Source organism: Rhincodon typus, chromosome 37 (genome assembly GCF_021869965.1).
Source record: "Rhincodon typus isolate 14 chromosome 37, sRhiTyp1.1, whole genome shotgun sequence".
Taxonomy (NCBI): Eukaryota; Metazoa; Chordata; class Chondrichthyes; order Orectolobiformes; family Rhincodontidae; genus Rhincodon; species Rhincodon typus.
This window is the reverse complement of record NC_063368.1, coordinates 10,556,125-10,577,744: the sequence shown is the minus strand read 5'-3', so window position 1 is coordinate 10,577,744 and position 21,620 is coordinate 10,556,125. Positions and strand designations below refer to the sequence as shown.

The 21,620-nt window shown below is 44.9% G+C and overlaps 1 protein-coding gene across 1 annotated transcript in view; it reads right to left on the bottom strand.

The window, feature by feature from the left end:
- baiap2l2b (BAR/IMD domain containing adaptor protein 2 like 2b) overlaps positions 1-21,382 on the bottom strand; it is a 73,648-nt gene extending 52,266 nt beyond the window's left edge. The window contains exons 1-3 of the mRNA XM_048617353.1: positions 21,119-21,382; positions 13,449-13,524; positions 2,042-2,128 (exon numbers count right to left, since the gene is read on the bottom strand). Coding sequence (XP_048473310.1) covers positions 2,042-2,128; positions 13,449-13,524; positions 21,119-21,169 — 214 coding nt within the window. The 5' untranslated portion in view covers positions 21,170-21,382. The remainder of the gene's footprint in view (positions 1-2,041; positions 2,129-13,448; positions 13,525-21,118) is intronic.
- Between the last annotated feature and the right edge of the window lie 238 nt (positions 21,383-21,620).

The following is a 21,620-nucleotide window of genomic DNA, read 5'->3' as shown; positions in this document are numbered from 1 at the left end:
CTCTGCCACAGAAAGCAATCGAGGCCAAAACATTGAATATTTTAAGAAGGAGTTAGATATAGTTCTTAGGGAGAAAGGGATCAAAGGGAGAACAGGGTTCTGAGTTGGAAGATCAGCTGTGACAGTACTGAATGGCAGAGCAGACTCAAAGGGCCAAATGGACTACCCCGGCTCCTGTTTTATGTTTCCGTAGGTTTTTCGAATTCATTCCGGGAGGGATTTGAAGGTTATTAAACACATACCATGTTTAAATTTGTTAAACTCTCGTAAAGTAGGCGTGGTCCTGAACACTTGTTCTGAAAGGAGAGATCAGTGGGAGATTGTCCAGTATGTGGTGGTTTGATGTAATCTCAACCTAATTCCCATGAGATCATTGGCTCAGGCTAAACAACAAGGTATCTCCTCATAGAACAGAAGAATCATAGAATCCCTACAGTGCAGAAAGAGGTTATTTGGCCCATCGAGTCTACACCGACCCTCTGAAGCATATCCCACCTAGATCCAGCACACCCCCACTCTATCCCCGTAAATCCACATTTTCCAGGGCTAACCCACCAGGCCTGCACATCCCTGGACAATTTACCATGGACAATCCACCTCATCTGCACATCTTTGGACCGTGGGAGGCAACTAGAGCACATGGAGATAACCCACACAGACACGGGGAGAATGTGCAAACTCCACACAGACCTGACGGTAGAAATCAAACCCAGGTCCCTGGTGCTGTGAGGCAGTAGTGCTAATCACAGGGTAATTCAAGCTCTATTTATTAGCTGAAGTCACCATTGTCCCACTGGGCATAGAGCTGCTCTCTCATTATAGAGAGACGATAATGGCAAGTTTAACCTGAGGGTTACCATGCCCGGGGCAAGGATGGGAAGGTAGGATCTTCTTAGTGACCTCAACCACCATGGGAATTGTGCCCACACCTTTGGCATCACTCTGCATCGCAAAACAGCCAACCAAGCTAATCAACTCCCAAGGATGATTTAGCAGCTGATGTGGTTCCGACCTTCTAGCAAAGTCTCTCTCACTTGACTGTTGAGGTCAGAGCTTCAACACCGCACATGTCAGAAGCTCATCTGCATAATCATTGAACCCTCTCGTCCAAAAGGAAAACAATGACGTGGGTTCACAGAGACATGAGTGTCAGAACATAGAGATCTCATTTTGATGCAGGTCAGGGGTGTTATCAAAGTCATGGCGAGAGCAAAGAGAGTTTTACTCTCCATTAAATCTGAGCTCTGCCTGATCCAACATTCCCTGACAATGTGTGGCAATGCTGTGGTTTTAAGAGATTATTTTGTCCTGGCATTTTTTGAAGAGAAGTTTTAAGGCAGAACTGCCGAGCAGTCTACATGGAGAGCCAGTAAAATAAACAGCTTGAGAGGCCTTGGAGTTTTTTTTGTAAAGTTGGAACAATAGAAGCAGCCTGGCTGGGTGTGACCAATCCTCACAGACCAGGATTTCTAGGATTTTTAAAAAATTTTTACATTTAGCTTTAAGCAGTTGCTATTCTGGGCTTGAAGAACTAGAAGCTATTCTGCCCTCTCTCAATTACAGCGAAAAACTGGGGGTTCCCTTCTTAGGCTGCCATATTGCACGTGAGGCAAAATCTTTTTTTCTGAATTTGCCTTTTTGCCAAAGGGTGTGTTTATGAGATGTTACTATATCGGAACAGTTAATTAGCAATAGTTACTGTATCTATTATACTGTTAAGTTATTCTAAATTCTTCTTTGTTTGTATTTTAAATGCAGTGTTTAAATAAATTGTGTTTTGCTTAACATTGAATTGCATCTAGAACATAGCACATTACATTTGCCTTTAAAATAAGAAAAAGCTAGGGTCTAGGCTACCTTCTTAAAATATTTTGAGGTAGTCTAGTCTGGTCAGCTATTCAATTTGACAGCTCCCGATTCTCTAGACCTGGAAGAGCACATAATAAATCAAACCACACCAATATTTCCCGGCGACAATAGCAGTGGCCAGCCTAGGGAGACCAGGGAAAAGCCCGGATAGTCCAAGGATTTTGACTCTTACCCAGTGTCTGCGACGTGGAAGTCTGTAGGGCTTGCTCGCCAAATTTCCCAACCGCAACGAAATAATTGTTAGCTGCCGTGATCAACACTGGAAAAGAGGGTTGAGAAGACAGCAAAATAAATTTCTTTCTGAAAAGGGGTTTGATAAAAGTCACCGACATGGATGTAAGGAGAACCCAGAACCCTCTCTGAGCCATGGCTGCAAAATAGCGGGCAATTTTATAGGTTCGTGACATCCCCAGCTGAGGTCCATTGTTTTATTTAACTCCAAAACTCAATCGAGGAGGCCCGGGTTTAAGTGTCACCTGCTCCAGAAGTGTGTAATAACATGTCTGAATGGGCTGATTAGAAAAATGGGTTAATTGAAAAACAAAGGCAGATCCATGTCAGAAGAAGAAGAAAAAAGAGAAGGAAAAAAAAAATCAGAGGCCCTGTTGTGGCACAGAGGTAGGGTCCCTACACCTGGACCAAGAAGCCTGGGTTCAAATCCCTTCTGTTCCAAAGGTGTATAATAACATCTTTGAGTAGCTTGTTTATTAAAATTGATTAAAAACCAATCAGTTACCATAAATAATCAATATTGTGGTGCAGTAGTAGTGTCCCTTCCTCTGAGCCTACAGGTCTGGATTCAGGTCCCACCTGCTGTGCCATTTGATAAGATCATGGTTGATGTGATTGTGCTATCCACAGCTTCCCAGAGGCACCATTTCCTATGGCTCCCTTGTTTATCAAATATTCATCTAACTCAGCCCTGAATATATCCAATGAACCAGCCTCCAACATTCTCCGCGGAAAAGAATTCCAAAGACTAACCATGACTGCGAAAAGAAACTCCACTTTAGAAACTACATCTTTGACTGAATTTTTGCTCATCTAACCAAGCATCTCTTGTACAAATTGCCAAAACGACGAAACACCTGCAGATATTTCTACGGCGCTACACAATTACATTACCTGCTAGGTATGAAAGCAGAATGGGCAGGGTGAGCGGATTGGGATCACAGCGCTAAGGGTTGAAGATTAAGAAGCAGGGATGCCTTGCTGAAAACTGTACAGGGTGTTGGTGAGCCAACACCTGGAGTATTGTGTGCAGTTTTGGTCTCTCTATCTGAGGAAGGATGCTCTGATGTTGGAGAGAATGTCACAGAGTTATACAGCATGGACCCTTCAGTCCAACTCATCCATGCCAACCAGATATCCTAATCTAGTTCAATTAATCTAGTCCCATTTGCCAGGATTTGGCTCACATCCCTCTAAACCTTTCCTATTCATGTACCCGTCCAGATGCCTTTTAAATGTTACAATTGTATCAGCCTCCACCACTTCCTCTGGGACTCTATTCTGTGCAAAGTGGTGTCTGATTTGCAAACAGAATAGAGTGAAAGAACTTCTGGGATTCGCAATTGAACTTTAATGTTTCCTTGGCATTTGTTCTTGCGGGGGGGAACTCATTCCATATACCCACCACCCTCTGCATGAAAATGTTGCCCCTTAGGTCCCTTTTATTTCTTACCCCTCTCACCTTAAACCTATGCCCTCCAGTTTTGGACTCCCCTACCCTGGGGATAAAAAACCTTGGCTTTTCACCCTATCCATTGCCCGTCACCATTTTATAAACCTCCATAACGTCACCCCTCAGCCTCTGGTGGTCTAGGGACATTAGTCACAAAGGTTTACCAGACTAATTTCTGGGATAGCAGGACTGATGTACGAAGAGAGACTGGATCAGTTAGGATAATATTCACTGGAGTTTTGAAGACTAAGAATAGAAACCTATAAAATTCTAACAGAACTAGGTCGGTTAAACACAGGAAGGATGTTCCTGACGGTGAGAGAGTCCAGAAACAGGGATTCACAGTTTGAGGATACGGTTTAAACTATTTAGGACTGAGGCAAGGAGAAATTTCTTCATCCAGAGAGTGGGGAACTTGTGGAATTCTCCGCTACAGAAAGCAGTTAAGACCAAATCATTGAATGTTTTCAAAAAGGAATTAGAGGTAGTTCTTAGGGCTAATGGGATCAAAGGGTAGGGGGAGAAAGTGGAAACACAGTACCAGTTGGATGATCAGCCATGATCATACTGAATAATGTAGCAAGCTCAAAAGGGCTGAATGGCCTACTCCTGCTCCAATTTTCTAGACCTTTTGATAAGAGCTATGGGAGAGACCACTACTGCAGAATCTGCATGCACTTTAGGACATCAAATAGCCTGTTAAAGGTGCTATATGAATGCAGGTTTGTTGTTGGTGTAGCCCAGCAAGAACATGAGAGAAAAAAACAGTAGATGCTAAACACCCTCAAAAAAAACCGTTCTGGGAATGTTTGCTTGTTACAGTGAACACACTTGGTCAATTAAGAACTCAGGAGCCTGCAGCTACTAAATAAACAGCACTGGCCATCTGCCTTGCTCATGCAAGGAACAACAAAGGCAATAAATCAACATGTTGCCATGACTCAGTCCCTCAACGAGGGAATCGCACACACTCAATTACACACCACAAAAAGGACACTTGACTTTCAGAAAGAATAGCCCTGGAATAGTCAAAATACTGAGCTTCTCACCAGGAACAAATTCAAAGGAAACATTAACGTTGAGTCACCAAGCCCTTCTGGATTGTCCAGTATTCTCCTTCAATGAAACATTAATCTCCTGGGCATGGCTCCAAATTATAATAAATAATCAATTAGGGTGGCATGGTGGCTCAGTGGTTAGCACTGCTGCCTCACAGCGCCAGGGACTCGGGTTTGATTCCACCCTCGGGCGACCATCTGTGTGGAGTTTGCACATTCTCCCTGTGTCTGCGTGGGTTTCCTCCAGGTGCTCCGGTTTCCTCCCACAGTCCAAAGATGGGCAGGTTAAGGGTGGATTGGCCAGGCTAAATTGCCCCAGTAGTGTCCAGGGATGTGCAGGCTGGGTGGGTTAGCCATGGGAAATGCAGGATTATAGGGATAGGGTAGGGGGAATGGGTCTGGGTGGGATGCTCTTCGGAGGGTCGGTACAGACCAGATGGGCCAAATGTTCTGCTTCCAAGCTGTAGGGATTCAATGAACACACTGGGAACAGATAACATAGGGTATGCGGAAAGCAACAGTACATTTGTTCATTCTCAAACCAATCTGAGACGGGAAACAATATTATCAATTAAGAAACAGCCAATCAGTTAATGCAAAATGGGTGTTCGATGTAAGGCTGGGCACAAGGACAAATTGGGAGAATGTTTTTGGTGGTGGTTTAAGGCTGGTGCTAATGTCCTGGGTATCAGATGTCTTTTTGTGGTGCCATGGTAGTGTCCCTACCCCTGGACAGGGAGGACCAGGTTCAGACCCTACCTGCTCCAGAAGCGTGTAATAACATCTCCGAACAGGTTGATTAGAAAAATAGGTTAAATGAAGAAAAATGAAATGCTGCAAGTGTTTCAAGTCTTACATCAAACCTTATGGCACTAGAATCCCGTTTTGAGGTTTGAAACCAGTCACAATTCTGCAGGGAGCGGTGGTGGGAGATAAGAGCTAATAAGATCATGGTGACAGGAGGTCAGCCATTGCACTCTCACAGTCCGAGACCCCAAAATTTCAGCTTCGATTCCTAACATCCATTTCGGGAAGCTCGACTTTTACAGATTTGATCTTCCTCAGAGAAGCGCAGAGTTGTTACTAGATTTTTTTAACTGTTCAGGAATGCCATTCACAGAGTTTTATACAATGCTTTACAATGCTCCATTGCTAAAAACACATCTGGCTCACTAATGTCCTTTGGGGAAGGAAACTGCCATCCTTACCCGGTCTGGCCTACATGTGACTCCAGACCCACAGCAACATGGTTGACTCTGAACTGCCCTCTGGGCAATTAGGGATGGGCAATAAATGCTGCCTATTCAGCGATGCCCTCATCCCGTGAATGAATAAAAAAAAGCTTCTAGCACCTTCTATGCCTGAGTCAACCCCTTGCCTTAATCAATCAAGCACAGTGAACATAGATCGGTTACCATAATCAAACACAGAACAGTTGAACTGTTGAACACGTTAGTGTTGACACATGGGAATCAATTGGTATAGGGTAAAGATGGGAGTTAAAGTAGAAAATCAGCCATGATTGTAATGAACTGTGAGAGGTTTAAAGGCCACAATAGCCTACTCCTGTTACTATTTCTATGAACTTCAGATCATGAGTTCACAGAATCCCTACAATGTGGAAACAGGCCCTTTGGCCCAACAAGTCCACACTGACCCTCAGAGCATCTCACCCAGACCTATCCCTATAACCCACCTAATCTACATATCTCTGAACACCATGGGCAATTTAGCATGGCCAATCCATCTAACCTGCACATCTTTGGACTGTGGGAAGAAACTGGAATACCTGGAGGAAACCCATGCAGACAGTTGCCTGAGGGTAGAATTGAACCTGGGTCTCTGGTGCTGTAGAGGCAACAGTGCTAACTACTGAGCCACTGTGCCCCCAACTTATAATAGCTCTTTGTATGCGGCAGTTATGTGTTTATTTTAATCAACTTCTTTGAACATGAAATGATATACCTCTACAGCAGGTGAGACATGAACACTGACCTTCTGGCCCAGAAACAGGGACACTGCCACTTTATTTTTTATGGAAGGCGCGCATTTTTCAAAGTTCAAAGCACATCTTAATAGCTGTGTTCAACAGGAGTAAATTCAGCACACATATTCTTTCCCAATCAGAAGAAAGTAAGTCTTGTGTTGGATGTAAAAAGCAAGCAACTAATTAGCCTGGAACTAATTCTAAGTCTAAGTATTCCTGTGGGTCGCATTCACAGATGCACTGGGGTCTAAAGCAACCTGCTAACTAGGCAGCAAGGCAACTTGGATTAAAAACAAAGAGCTCTAACATTTCCGTGCCTAAAACACAGTTATCTCTAACAGCTAGGGGTCAAAAGACAAACGGAATACGTAACAGTGGCCAACTAGATCAGCAATCTTACATTAACCAGAACGTTCCAAGCCAGTTATTCAGATAGCACTGGGGCGAGATGACCCAGGGAAGTTGGTAAACCAGTCAAAGAAACGCAGAGAATCCTTGATGTTGTTGATAGAAGCATCGAGTGCATCGCAAAGATCTAACACTGTAACTTTTATAGATCACTGGTTAGCTTTGAGCTGGAGTATTATGTTCAGTGCTGGGCAGCACACTTTAAGAAGGATATTATGGTCTTGTGTGCGGAGAGGACTGACCGGGCTGTTGCCAGAGAACACAAGAAAACAAGTAACAAGAGCAGGAATGGACTGTCTGCTCTGCCATTTATTATAATCCTGGCTGATTTTGGGTTTCAATCCCACTTTCCTGTCCATTCCCCGAAGCCCTTAACTCCCAGACAGACCAAAACTCTGTTCCTCCCATCCTTAAAGATATTCAACAATGGAGCATCCCTCTATAGTTTTGCAGTCAATTGAGTGGAGTAATTTCTCATCTCAGTCCTCAAACCTCTTCCGACTGTGCCACCTGAGTTTCTGATTCCCCAGTCAGCAGAAACAACCTCTCAGCCTCCACTTTTCAGAATCTTATATATCTCAGTCAATTTGTATCACATTCTTCTAAGCCCTCAGTGAATACAGACCCAATTAATTACTCAACCACTCATCATGGGGCAAACTCTTCATCGCAAGGATCTAGTTCATAAGCCTTCACTCCACTGCCCCCTGTATCATTATTTCCTTTTGTAAATATGAAGATCAAAATTGTACACCTCCTGAGTGTGGTAGCCTCACTAAAACCCTGTAAAATTGTAGATTTCTTTATTCCTGTACTCTTACAATAAAGGCCAATTTGCCATTTGCCTTTCTAACTGCTTAGAGTCATACAGCATGGAAACAGACCCTTCGGTCCAACTTCTCCATGCTGACCAAGTTTCCCAAACTGTCACATCCCACAGACAGACTGGAGAATCTGAGATTATTTGTCTTTGAGGTTGAAGAATGATTTTATCAAGGTGTGGAAATTTCTGTGGCAGTTTTATCTGCCCAGGGCGAAATTTCTTTCCAGTACAGGATAGTTCGTAATCACAGAACACAACTTAAAGTAAGTGGCTAAAAGTCCGAGGGGGCAGATGAGGAGAGATTGTTTTACTCAAGTGAGTTCTGATGATCTGAGGGACGTTGTCTGAATGTTTGATCCAACAGTAACTTGCACAAGGGATTTGGACTTTGCTTTCATACAGAATTGTTTTCAGAGACAAGGAGCAGAGGAGTTGGGCAGATTGTAAGCATTTTCAGAGACAATACCAGTGCAATGGAGTGAATGCCCAACTTCTGTGCTCTTAAGTTTCTATTGTATGGCTTTATGATGAATGTGGATCCACTTATTTATACAGTTGCTGTTTCATTAAGAATTAGTCATCTATTCCTTCAGTAACTGGGAAATAACTTTGCCAATAATCAGTGTGCTAATATGTAAAATAACGAAAGTATTATAATTAATCATCAGAGCCCTGTTACATCAATAAACAGGATTCTGTTGTATTAAGGTCATATACCACTTGCGTCAATAAGCCCAATTGTATAAAATGAATAATCCAGATGTTATTATTTTGTTGATGAGCTGAGGCAGTTATCTGGATAGACTGGAACAGTCCTCCATAAGGAGCAGCTGAAAGGGAGATTTAATGGAGTTTGCTCACCACTGTTAGTATTTAATACATTCTGAAGGGATCTGTTCCAATGAATATTTATCCCTCGATCAACATCACCAAATACAATACCAAGTTGTGTGTTTGAATTGGTGTTTGTGCGAGTCAGCTGCTTCTCAGATTTTATGGTTAATCGAGTACACCGCAGAAGTAATTAATTCGATGTGAAGTTGTGTAACATGAACTTGGGACTGGTTGGGAGTAGGTATTTAAATGTAAGTGCTTTATTTATTTTTTTCTAAAGTACTTTTACATTGTATAACCAGTGCAGTGTATGTTATCCATTGACTTTGCAGTGAAGTTTCCTTGGCATCTCATTAAAACAAATGCTCATTTCCAGGGTAAACTTACTGCTGGGTGCATTAATGGAAACCATCTATCTCGGGGCTGTCCACCTCACCTATCTCTTTTGCTTTTATCTCAGTGGAAGTGGTGGATACAGGTTCAGTTACATCATTTAAGGGACAGATGGACATGAATAGAGAAGGTTTGGAGGGATATGGGCCAAATCCAGGCAGATGGGACAGGTTCAGTTTGGGAAACTTGGTCGGCACGGACAAGTTGGACCGAAGGGTCTGTTTCTGTGCTGTATGATTCTGACTAAGTGCCTCTGCGACAAAATGGAATGGAAGTTGATGGATATAACACTTGGGGCCCTCTTGTGGCACAGTGGTAGTGTCCCTACTGGGACGCCACCAGGTTCAAGTCTCACCGGCTCCAGAGGTGTGTAATAACACTTCTGGGATAGTAAGAAATGCAGATGCTGGAGTCAGAGATAACACAGTGTGGAGCTGGAGGAACACAGCAGGCCAGGCAGCATCAGAGGAGTAGGAAAGTTGATGTTTCGGGTTAGGACTCTTCTTCAGGAATTTCAGAAATGAAGGAGGATCCCTACCCGAAAAGTCAACTTTCCTGCTCCTCTGATGCTGCCTGGCCTGCTCTAATAACATTTCTGAATTGGTTGATTAAAACAAAATAGGTTAACTAAAAAAAAATTACAAGAGATGTTCTGGGGCCCTCTTGTGGCACAGTGGTAGCATTCCTACCTTGGACCAGGAGGTCCGGCTTCAAATCCCATCATCTCCAGAGGTGTGTAATAACATCTCTGGAAAGAGTTAATTAGAAAAATAGGTCTAAAAGAAATTATAAGAGTGTTTCTGATGCCCTCCTGCAGCACAGTGGTAGCATCCCTACCGCTGGATTGGGAGGCCCAGGTTCAAGTCTCACTTGCTCCAGAGGTTTGTAATAACATTTCTGAACAAGTTGATTTTAAAAAAAAAGCTTAACTACAAAGACTATTTTAGACTTTCTCAAGTCCCCTAGTGGTGCAGTGGTAGTGTCCCTACCATGGACCGGGAGGCCCAGCTTCAAGTCCCACTTGCTCCAGAAGTGTGTAACAACACCTCTGAACGGGTTGATTGGAAAAATTAAAATTAAGCTTTGTTGTCACATGTACTGAAGGACAGAGATACAGGAGTAGTGAAAAATGCACAAAAGTAGCTGCAAGGTATGTAGGTACAAATAGGTTAAAGGAAAAAAATTTAAAAACTAAGACTAGGCTCCACATAGCACTAGACTGAACACAGTTAAAACACTCAGACAAATGTGGTATTTGGCAGTCAAACAGCAGGGAAACAGCAGTAAAGACTGTACAACTCAACAGCGATATACATCAGAACTGGCAAGACAATTTAAGTAAAACACAAACACCCGTGTGATCATAAGCAGCGTTCTTTGTTCAGTGGCCAGGAGCAGCTTTTATTGCCTGCAGGCCTGACATTGCTGTATTAGACATGGGTTTGTGGTCTGAGACGTGATCCTTGTTCACGTTCAGGAGGTCTCAGTGCCCTTGGGACGAGGCCCAAGAGGATCTGGAGCTACACACCAACATCCAAGTGACGTTTCTTAAAGATCAGCCTCGATGTCCTGGCTCACACGCAAAGAAAGGCCATTTCAGACACTCTGCCGGCAAGTGAAGTCATCTTTCCTTCCTTCATGCACTCATGTACAGGTCAAGAAGGCACAACAACGCTTTTTCTTCCTCAGGAGGCACAGGAAATTTGGCATGTCCATAAGGTTCCTCACCAACGTTTGCAGATGCACCATAGGAAGCACTCTCTCTGGGTGCATCACGGCCTGGTATGGCAACTGCTCTGTCCAGGACCAGACGAAACTGCAGAAAGTTGTGTGCGCAGCCCAGCCCATCACAAAAGCCAACCTCCCTTCCATGGACTCCATCTACACTTCTCGTTTGCCACAGAAAGGCGCCAACATCAAAGACCCCTCCCACCCGGTAATACTCCCTTCCAACCTCTTCCATCAGGCAGAAGATACAGAAGCTCAAACACATGTATCAATAGGTTCAAGAACTGTTTCTTCCCCGATGTTATTAGACTGCTGAATGGACCTTGCTTTCTGGACCTCCTGCATGCCTCACAAAACACCTTATGATCTGTACGTCCTTGTTTGCTATAATCTGGCTGTACTGCTCACTACACAAAACTTTTCACTGTACATAGGTACATGTGACAACAATAAATGAAATCACATACATTAGAATTGGTTAAATTCAATGAGTGATAGCTGAATAGTTTGCAGCAATACCAATATAAATATCAAAACTAATACCAGCAAAGTGCAAAATCAACTACATCCAAACCACTCACCCGAACCTCTTCAGTAAGCAACCTCCAATCTGTCTGAGGGGATCGATTCCTTGCTGCCACTTGCTCTCCAACCCCACGATCTAAGTGGCCATTATTTCTGTATGAGCCTCAATGTTAAATGTTGCCTGGTCACTCGATAATGTCCTCACCTCATTCTGATTCCACATGGTCAAAGATGAGGGTTCTGAATGGTTCCTGACTGATTGACTGCCCTCTCTCAAACCCATGGCCATCACAGCCAACAATACCATCTCTTCAGGCTTCTCAGGATAAGATCAGCTGGAGCTCCCGAACATGAAGGAAGATGACGTCTCAGACCAAAAACCCGTGTCCAATACAGCAATGTCAGGCCTGCAGGAAATAAAAGCTGCTCCTAGCCACTGAACAAAGGACACTGCTTATGATCACACGGGTGTTTGTGTCTTACTTAAATTGTCTTGCCAGTTCTAATGAGATCAATCTGCACTGGAGAAGCAATCTGTAGATTCAAGAAACTGGGGATGGTCTCTACGCAATAAAGATGAAGGAGGAGAGATCTTATAGAGGGGTGCAAGCGGTTTAGATAAGGTAGACAAAAGAAAAGCTATTCCCAATAGTTGTACAGTTATACAGTCTTACAGCACAGAAGCAGGCCCTTCCATCCAACTCGTCCACACCGACCAAGTTTCCCAAACTAAACTAGTCCCAATTTCCTGTGTTTGGCCCATATCCCTCTAACCCTTTCCTATTCATAGACCTGTCCAAATGTCTTTTAAATGTTGTAACTGTATCTGCATCTACCACCTTCCTCTGGCAGCTCACTCCACATACGAACCACCCTCTGTGTGAAAACGTTGCTCCTCAGATCCCTTTTAAATCTTTCTCTTCTCACCTTAAAAATATACCCTTTAGTTTTGACTTCCCCCATACTAGGGAAAAGGCTTTTGCTATTCACCTTATCTGTGCCCCTCACGATTTTATAAATCTCTATAATGTCACCCTCAACCTCTTGCTCCAGTGAAAAACGACCTAGCCTTTTCAGTCTATCCTTATAACTCATACCCTCCAGGCCTGGCAACATCCTGGTAATTTTTTTTCTGAACCCTCTCCAGCTTAATAACATCTTTCCAAAGCATAGTGACCAGAACTGGACACAGTACTCCAGAAGAGGCCTCATTAATGTCCTGTACACAATGTTCCAATACATGGTTGAGGGTACAAGGACAAGGGGCCACAATCTAAGGTTCAGTGCAAGATATACAGAGGGATGTGAGGAAGCACTTTCTTGATGGAACTTTCCATCTGCACAGCTGGTGAAAGCAGAGATGATGAATGGTTTCAAAAAGAAACTGGATGGCACTTGAAGGAAATAGACTTGCAATTCAAGAGGATAGAGAGAGGGGCGACGCAACTGTCCTGTTTCATCCACAGAGAGCCAGCATGGATTTAAGGGGCTGAATGGCCATGATTACTCAATGACCATTTTGATTGATTTGGCTCCACCCTTGCAAAACAGCCACGTTGCACATACCAGGATCCTACAATCAACAATCTGAACTTCAGAGATTAGTAGAATGTGACAAGGGTGGTACAGTGGTTAGCACTGCTGCTTCACAGCGTCAGGCACCTAGGTTCGATTCCAGCCTGAGGTGACCATCTGTGTGGAGTTTGCACATTCTCCCCGTGTCTGCGTGTGTTTCCTCTGGGTGCTCCGGTTTCCTCCCACAGTCCAAAGATGTGTAGGTTAGGTGGATTGGCCATGCTAAATTGCCCTTTAGGATGTAGGTGAGGTGGATTAACTATGGTAAATGTGGGGTTACAGGAATAGAGTAGGATTCTCTTCAGAGGGTGGGTGCAGGCACAATGGGCAGAATGGCCTCTATCTACACTGTAAGGATTCTATAAACTATCCAGAAGATCCAGCTGGTTGGACACAGATTTAGAAGGTTTGGCCAGTGTGTCAGCAGGAGTTATTCTATTTGAAGATCCTTTAAAGCCTTTACAAATCCATTCTGTTATCATTCAATCTTGGACTTTAACTGGCCTTAAGGCAACATTATTACAAGAACTAAATACGACAGGAACCCTGTGGCTCAGTATTTACCTCGGAAAGCCCGGACAAAATTTGTCCCAAGGAACACCAGATTCTGCAGTCCAGGGTTGTATTGTTCCATAATGCTCTGTAACCAAACACCAAAAGGTTAAACAGCCAAACATCATAAGCACTGAATTTCAATGGAGGGATGGTAATGCAGGGGCAATGACACTGGACCTGGTAATCCAGGGGCTTGGGTCCAAATCCCACCACATGGGGCTACTGTCATTTTAATTCAATTAAAGGAAAAATCTGGAATTGAAAGCCATCACCATCAGACAAACATCATTGATTATTGTAAAAACCCATCACAACCCATTACCTTTCGAGACGGAAATCTGCCATCCTTACCAGATCTGGCCTGTATGTGATTCCCAAACCACAACAATGCCTTCCAAAATAGTCCTAGCAAGGCACTCAATTTAAGGGCAATTAGGGATGGGTAGGAAATGCTGGGCTTGTTAACAGCACCACATCCCATTAAACAAAAGAAAATAAAAGCTGGTACAAAGCTTGAGTTTTGCTGAAAACAAAAGACATATTTTATCAAACTTATAGGACAATTGGCAGGAAAAATCAATGTAAAGTAGAACACCATATTTGCACTGTCTGAGAAGGCCACACTGATTGGCTGGCAAGTGGAATCTGATTGGTAGAGGTGTTGCTGTGGATACCTTGGTGTTCTTGCAAGTTGTCCTGATGAGAGCAATATGAAAAGCTTTAACAAGATCTGTGTCATTTTCTAAAAATGTTCAAGAAAACAAAGTACATCTTGCTTGGATCTCGGTCAAACAAATTGTGAGTATTTTATTCAATCCAAGGAAAGAAAATAGGGTTGCTCACGTAATAAGATAAATTGAAAACTGTTCTTGGCTCTTCGTGAATGCCTTAACGTTTAAAAATCAGAATTTGTGTACACAAATATTTTACATGTATAACTGCAACACTTTTTTCCTGCAGAGAGGTTTAAGCAATTAAGCTTTTTTTTTGAGAGTGCAATGGTTGTTACATTGGCAGCAACATTGAAGGAAAAAAAGGCTGACCTAATGGAGGTCTTTAAAATTATGAAAAGTTTTTGCTACAAACTGCACGTTTCCTTTTGTAGTAAATGGTGTACAAAAGGGCCCCAGAGCAACCTTGTTCCGATGTCAAAGAGCTACACATCACTGGGTATAAATAGTAAAAAGTGGGTGGAGAAACGCCAGAAAAAGATTGCCAGACTTCAACAATCTGGACTGGAAGACTCATGTGAGCACATGAAGATGATAGATTAGCCTTTGCTTAATGTAACTATAAGATCAGAGTCTGTTAATATTTATGATTATCGTGTATAGCAGTATTTAGTGTTAATGCATAATAAACAGTGTTACTTTGAAGTCTACACCTGAAGATAATTCTTGACTTTGGCTTCACCTCAACCAGTCTGTCTTTAACCCAAACTCACAGCGAGGTACACAATAAAAGGGTGAAGTGTAGATCTAGGAGTTAGTCACCATGAAATGCAATAGGGAATTCAAAACAAAATGATTTATCCAAATAGTGATGGGAATGAGGAACTCACTACCACAGGGAGAAGTTGAAGTGAGTAGTGTAGATGCATTTAAGGGGAAACTAGACAAACACAAGGTGGAGAAGTGAACAGGGAGAAGTGAGGATGGATTCAGAGTAGGAAAGATGGGTAGAAGCTTGAATAGAGCATAAATACCAGTATGGACTGGTTGGGCCGATTGGCCTGCTTCTGTGGTCCTGTGTAATCCTATGTATTATTGTCCCTCCTTTGTTGTTGATGGGTCAAATTCCTGGAACTCCCTATCTAAGCGGATGGTGGGTGCACCTTTACAACATGGACCACAGTGGGTCAAGAAGATGCCTGACCATGATATTCCCAAAGGAAACCAGGATCAAGCAATTGCCTCTTGTCCACATCCTGTGAATGAATTTTTAAAAAGCCATGGGATGGGATGGTCTGCTCTAAGACCTAGCGTCTGAACTTCCCACAAGGAATCCCAAGTGGCAAAAAGAGCCGAGGTTTGATTTTCTTTTCTCTGGTCTATGATTGCTAAGAGAAAAGCTTCCATCTGCATTACCTCACCCACAGCAATTAGGCAGCACAGAGCAGGAGACAGAACAGACTGCAGATGCTGGAAGCCAGATTCAACAAATGTGGAGCAGAACTGGTCAGACAACATCAGAGGAGTAGGAAAGTTAATGCTTTGGGCCAAAAGCACAGAGCAAGAATCAGATTTGGGACGTTCCTGCACTCATTGACTTATCTTGGATGTTCAGCAGCTGGTGGAAGTTGAGGCCTAACCATTTTATCTAAGCTGGCAGCCTGAAACGGCGCAGTGAGCTAAGACTATTTCCCATAGTCTATCCAGGTTCAGAGTTAATAAATAATGGAGCAGTAAACCAATAGTTTTAAGATGAACAATTACCTGATTAATAGAACTCGATATCTTCTGCTCTATTTTCTTTCACCACTACCCCCACCTCACAGTAAAAGAAAGACTACTTTATCATATTTGAATGCGCCTCGGAAAGAAAGACGACCAGCAAATGTACACAAAATATCCTCAAATGTTTTACTGGGGTTGGGTTTCAATATGTAGAGGTAGAATGTTAGACTAAAGGCAGGAGCAGCTATATAAAATCGGAACATCATGTGATTGTCAGTGACTGCCTTCCCTCGAAACGATACAATCTGGATTCTGAAACAATAATAATTGCTGTCCCACTCATTCTTAAAGTGCACCCTGCCTGCAGGTTGCATTGTGATAATATCATCATACTCGTGATCCAGGAACGCAAATTAATCCTCAATTGACATGGGTTCAAATCCCACCACAGCACCCCCTGAAATTTAACTACAATTTTATAAAATCCTGAATTCAAAAGGTTGTCTCAATGATGAGTGGCCCTGAAACTATCATTCTTTTGTTCCATCTGGTTCACGAGTGGCCTTTCATTCTTACTCAGTCTGGTGACTCCAGACCCAAAACAATGTGGGTTTATTCCTAACTGCCCTTTGAAGCAAATTCTGATGAAGAGTCATCTAGAATCAAAACGTTCACTTGCTCTCTCTCCATGGATACTGCCTGGCCTGCTGTGAACGCCAGCACTTTTAGTTTTCAGTACAAATTCCAGCGTCTGCAGTAATTTGCTCCTACTTTGAAGCAAGCCATTCAGTTCAAGGGCAATTAAGGATGAACAAGTTCTGTTGTTGCCAGCGATGCCCACATCCCATGAAAGAATGAAGAATATATATGGCAGCGTGGAAAAGATTCCAGAGAGATATCAGTCAGATGGGTCGAATGACCTGTTCTTGTGCTGTAAATTACATATAATTCTTAACATCAGCTGGTACCAAAGAGCCCACCACATATTTTATTGGGCAAATGTTGACACATTAATTGTTACCCTTGCCCAGTAATCAAACCTCTTAAATGAGAGGCAGAAAGAGAAATAAACAGAGACAAATGAACTGGAAAATGAAAGTGTGAATAAAACAGTAAGCAAGAACATTTTAGCGGTTAAAAAAAAACACTAAGAACTTGTTTGACCGTGAATCCATAGTTTTAACTGCTCCATTTCTGGGCCACAGTGGATGAGTGGCATTGAAACATCATTCACAACACTGAAGGGTTCCTTACGATGTGAAGTACCAGCCCTAACTGTCTACAGTGGTTGTAATTCTTCCAGCAACTTAGCGACAAATTGTAACTCACACCATCTCTCTCCCTCACCACCCACTGCAGATTGAACAACCTTTCGATTTCAGGAAGTCTTCTACCATCCATTCACTTTCCCAGAAAAATTCTAGGCCCCATGACTTTCACATTCCTTCAGGTTGTATAACAACAACTTGCATTTACAGAGTGCCTTGAATGTGGTTTAACTGTCAGTGGCAGGCACTGCATAGCAGCAACTACCAGACAAAGTCGAACCAAGGTTGTCAACTTCAAGAAAAAGATGCTGCTGCCGCCGCCTACCCCGCTCTGCCCATCACCGACGCGAACGCAACTCCGCCCACCGCCAACGCTGGCGCAACACCACCCACCGCTTACGCCGACGCAACTCCGCCCGCCGCTGACGCCGACGTCGCTCTGCCCAGCGCTGACGCCGACGTCGCTCCACCCACCGCCTCCACAGCCAGCAGCTCCAGAGGAGACAGCAGCACCCAGCCCTGCCGAGTCTTCACCATCCCCCCAGACCTACCCCTTACTGAGGACGAACAGTCAGTCCTCAGTAAAGGGCTCACCTTTGTCCCCCTCCACCCACAGATCAACGAATACCGGTCACGTTTCGACATAGAGCAGTTTTTCCGCCGCCTCCGCCTCCGCGCTTACTTCTTCAACCATGAGCCTAACCCTCCCTCTACTGACCCCTTCTCCCGCTTCCAACACACTCCCTCCTCCTGGACACCACCCCAAGGCCTCCTACCCTCCCTCGACCTCTTCATCTCCAACTGCCGTCGAGACATCAATCGCCTCAACCTCTCCACCCCTCTCACCCACTCCAACCTCTACCCCGCAGAACGTGCAGCCCTCCGCTCCCTCCGCTCCAATCCCAACCTCACCATAAAACCCGCGGACAAGGGAGGTGCAGTTGTAGTATGGCGCACTGACCTCTACATCGCCGAGGCCAGACGCCAACTCTCCGACACCTCCTCCTACCGCCCCCTTGATCATGACCCCACCCCTGAGCCCCAAACCATCATCTCCCAAACCATCCACAACTTTATCACCTCAGGTGACCTCCCGCTCATGGCCTCCAACCTCATCATTCCCCAACCCCGCACCGCCCGCTTCTATCTCCTTCCCAAAATCCACAAACCTGACTGCCCTGGTCGACCCGTTGTCTCCGCCTGCTCCTGCCCCACCGAACTTATCTCCAACTATCTCGACTCCATTTTCTCCCCCTTGGTCCAGGAACTCCCTACCTACGTCCGTGATACCACCCACGCCCTCCACCTTCTCCAGAACTTCCAATTCCCCGGTCCCCAACACCTCATCTTTACCATGGACGTCCAGTCCCTGTACACCTGCATTCCCCATACAGATGGCCTAAAGGCGCTCCGCTTCTTCCTGTCCCGCAGGCCCGACCAGTCCCCCTCCACTGACACCCTCATCCGCTTAGCCGAACTCGTCCTCACCCTCAACAACTTCTCTTTCAATTCTCCCACTTCCTACAGACAAAGGGGGTGACCATGGGTACCCGCATGGGACCAAGCTATGCCTGCCTCTTTGTAGGTTACGTGGAACAATCCCTCTTCCATACCTACACTGGCCCTAAACACCACCTCTTCCTCCGTTACATTGATGACTGTATCGGCGCCACCTCGTGCTCCCACGAGGAGCTCGAACAGTTCATCCACTTCACCAACACCTTCCACCCCAACCTTAAGTTCACCTGGACTATCTCTAACACTTCTCTCTCCTTCCTGGACCTCTCTGTCTCCATCTCGGGCAACCACCTAGAAACCGATATCCATTTCAAGCCCACCGACTCCCACAGCTACCTAGAATACACCTCCTCCCACCCACCTTCCTGCAAAAATGCCATCCCCTATTCCCAATTCCTTCGCCTCCACCACATCTGCTCCCAGGATGAGGCATTCCACTCCCGTACATCTCAGATAACCTCATTTTTCAAGGACCGCAACTTCCCCCCCTCAGTGGTCGAGAACGCCCTCAACCGTGTCTCCCACATTTCCCGCAACTCATCCCTCACACCCCGTCCCCGCAATAACAACCAAAAAAGTATCCCCCTCGTCCTCACGTACCACCCCACCAACCTCCGGATCCAACGCATAATCCTCCAACACTTCCACCATCTGCAATCCGACCCCACCACCAAAGACATCTTTCCCTCCCCACCCTTATCTGCTTTCCGGAGGGACCACTCTCTCCGTGACTCCCTTGTCCGCCCCACACTCCCCTCCAGCCCCACCACACCCGGCACTTTTCCCTACAACCGCAGGAAGTGCTACACCTGCCCCCATACCTCCTCCCTCACCCCCTTCCCAGGCCCCAAGAAGACTTTTCACATCAAGCAGATGTTACCTGCACATCTGCTAATGTGGTATACTGCATCCGCTGTACCCATTGTGGCCTCCTCTACATCGGGGAAACCAAGCGGAGGCTTGGGGATCGCTTTGCAGAACACCTACGCTCGGTTCGCAATAAACAACTGCACCTCCCAGTCACAAACCATTTCAACTCCCCCTCCCATTCCTCAGACGACATGTCCATCCTGGGCCTCCTGCAGTGCCACAACGATGCCACCCGAAGGTTGCAGGAACAGCAACTCATATTCTGCTTGGGAACCCTGCAGCCCAATGGTATCAATGCGGATTTCACAAGCTTCAAAATCTCCCCTCCCCCCACCACATCCCAAAACCAGCCCAGCTCATCCCTGCCTCCCTAACCTGTTCTTCCTCCCACCTATCCCCTCCTCCCACCTCAAGCCACACCCCCATCTCCTACCTACTAACCTCATCCTGCCCCCTTGACCTGTCCGTCCTCCCTGGACTGACCTATCCTCTCCCTAACTCCCCACCTACACTCACCTTTACTGGCCCCATCCCCGCCTCTTCGACCTGATTGTTTCCTCTCCACCTATCCTCTCCTCTATCCATCTTCTATCCGCCTCCCCCTCTCTCCCTATTTATTTCAGAACCCCCTTCCCCTCCCCCTTTTCTGATGAAGGGTCTAGGCCCGAAATGTCAGCCTCTCTGCTCCTATGATGCCTGCTGTGTTCATCCAGCTTTGCACCTTGTTGTCTCAGTTATTCCTGGTGTCCTGGCTAATACTTAGCATCAACCAATCTCAACAAAACCTCAATGCATTGCTGTCGATAGGAGATTGCTGTGGGCAAACTGTGTAAGACTTTACAACAGTGACCTTAAAAGCACTCCATCCGCTGCAGTGTACTTTGAGACCATGAGAAAAGGTGCTATGTGAATATGTCCCTTTTTAAATTTCACACCTTCACAATATTATAAAGGAGGTGTGAGGACAGGTGAAAGAGGCATAAGGTACAGAGTGTTGTGGGTGCTGGCAAGAAGGGAACAGCAATAAAATAGGTGATAAACACTGTGAGAACTTGGAGTGAAGGAACATATAATCTCTGCAGTGCAGAAAGAGGTCATTCAACCCATACTGGCCCCCCAAACCCTGCCATATAATGCTGCATTTCCCATGGCTAACCCACCTCGCCTACACACCCCTGGACACTATGGGTAATTTAGCACAGCCAATCCACCCTAAACTGCACATCTTTGTGACTGTGGGAGGAAACCCATACATACACAGGGAGAATATGCAAACTCTACACAGACAGTCACCCAGCCCAAAGGTGGGATTGAACCCAGGTCTCTAGTGCTGTGAGGCAGCAGTGCTAACCACTGTGCCACCCATAAGGAACAATCAAGAACCACAACTTATATATCTAGTTTGTGTCCACTCTATAACAAAAATTATAGCTTGTGTCCACTCTTTGTCAAAACAAAACTGCAGCTTATATTCACTCTATAACAAAAACTATAGCTTATGTCCACTCTTTGTCAAAACAAAACTACAGCTTATATCCACTCTACGTTTGGGAACAATATTATAAAGGAGACGTGGAGCCTCCAACGCCACCATTTGCACAGCAGCCCTCAAACACACAGCACTCACCTGGTAGGTGTTCAGTGTCGATCGATAGACTGGATTCGCGGAGTGAGACATGATGCAGATCAAAGCGAATATTTTACAACAGGGGAACGAGTGGGGAAAAAGTTTTTTTTTGGGGGGGGGGCGGTGTAAATGACCTGTTTTTGCTAGCTCTTTTCCCTGCAGTTGGTCACTTTCCCCTCGCTGGAGAGCTAAGAAGGCAGCTCCAGACCCAAATAAAAGGCGGACAGTCTGGTTAATTATTCATCGGGGGGGGGGGGGAGGAATTTCACTGGTTTTTGCAGGACTGACTCCTTCCAGCGTGGAGAGCTCGTCTTTAAACAGCAGGAAACTTGTGCGTCGAGAAAATTTAAACACCTGAGGTTTCCTGTTTGCTTCCCGGTTATCCACTTTATGCTTGGGATTTTTTTTTTTTAATTCTGTCTCTCTCTCCTGCAAAATTGCAAATACAGAAAAGGTTGCATTGCAATGAGCCACTTGGATTGAGTTGGCAGTTCCTAAGAAA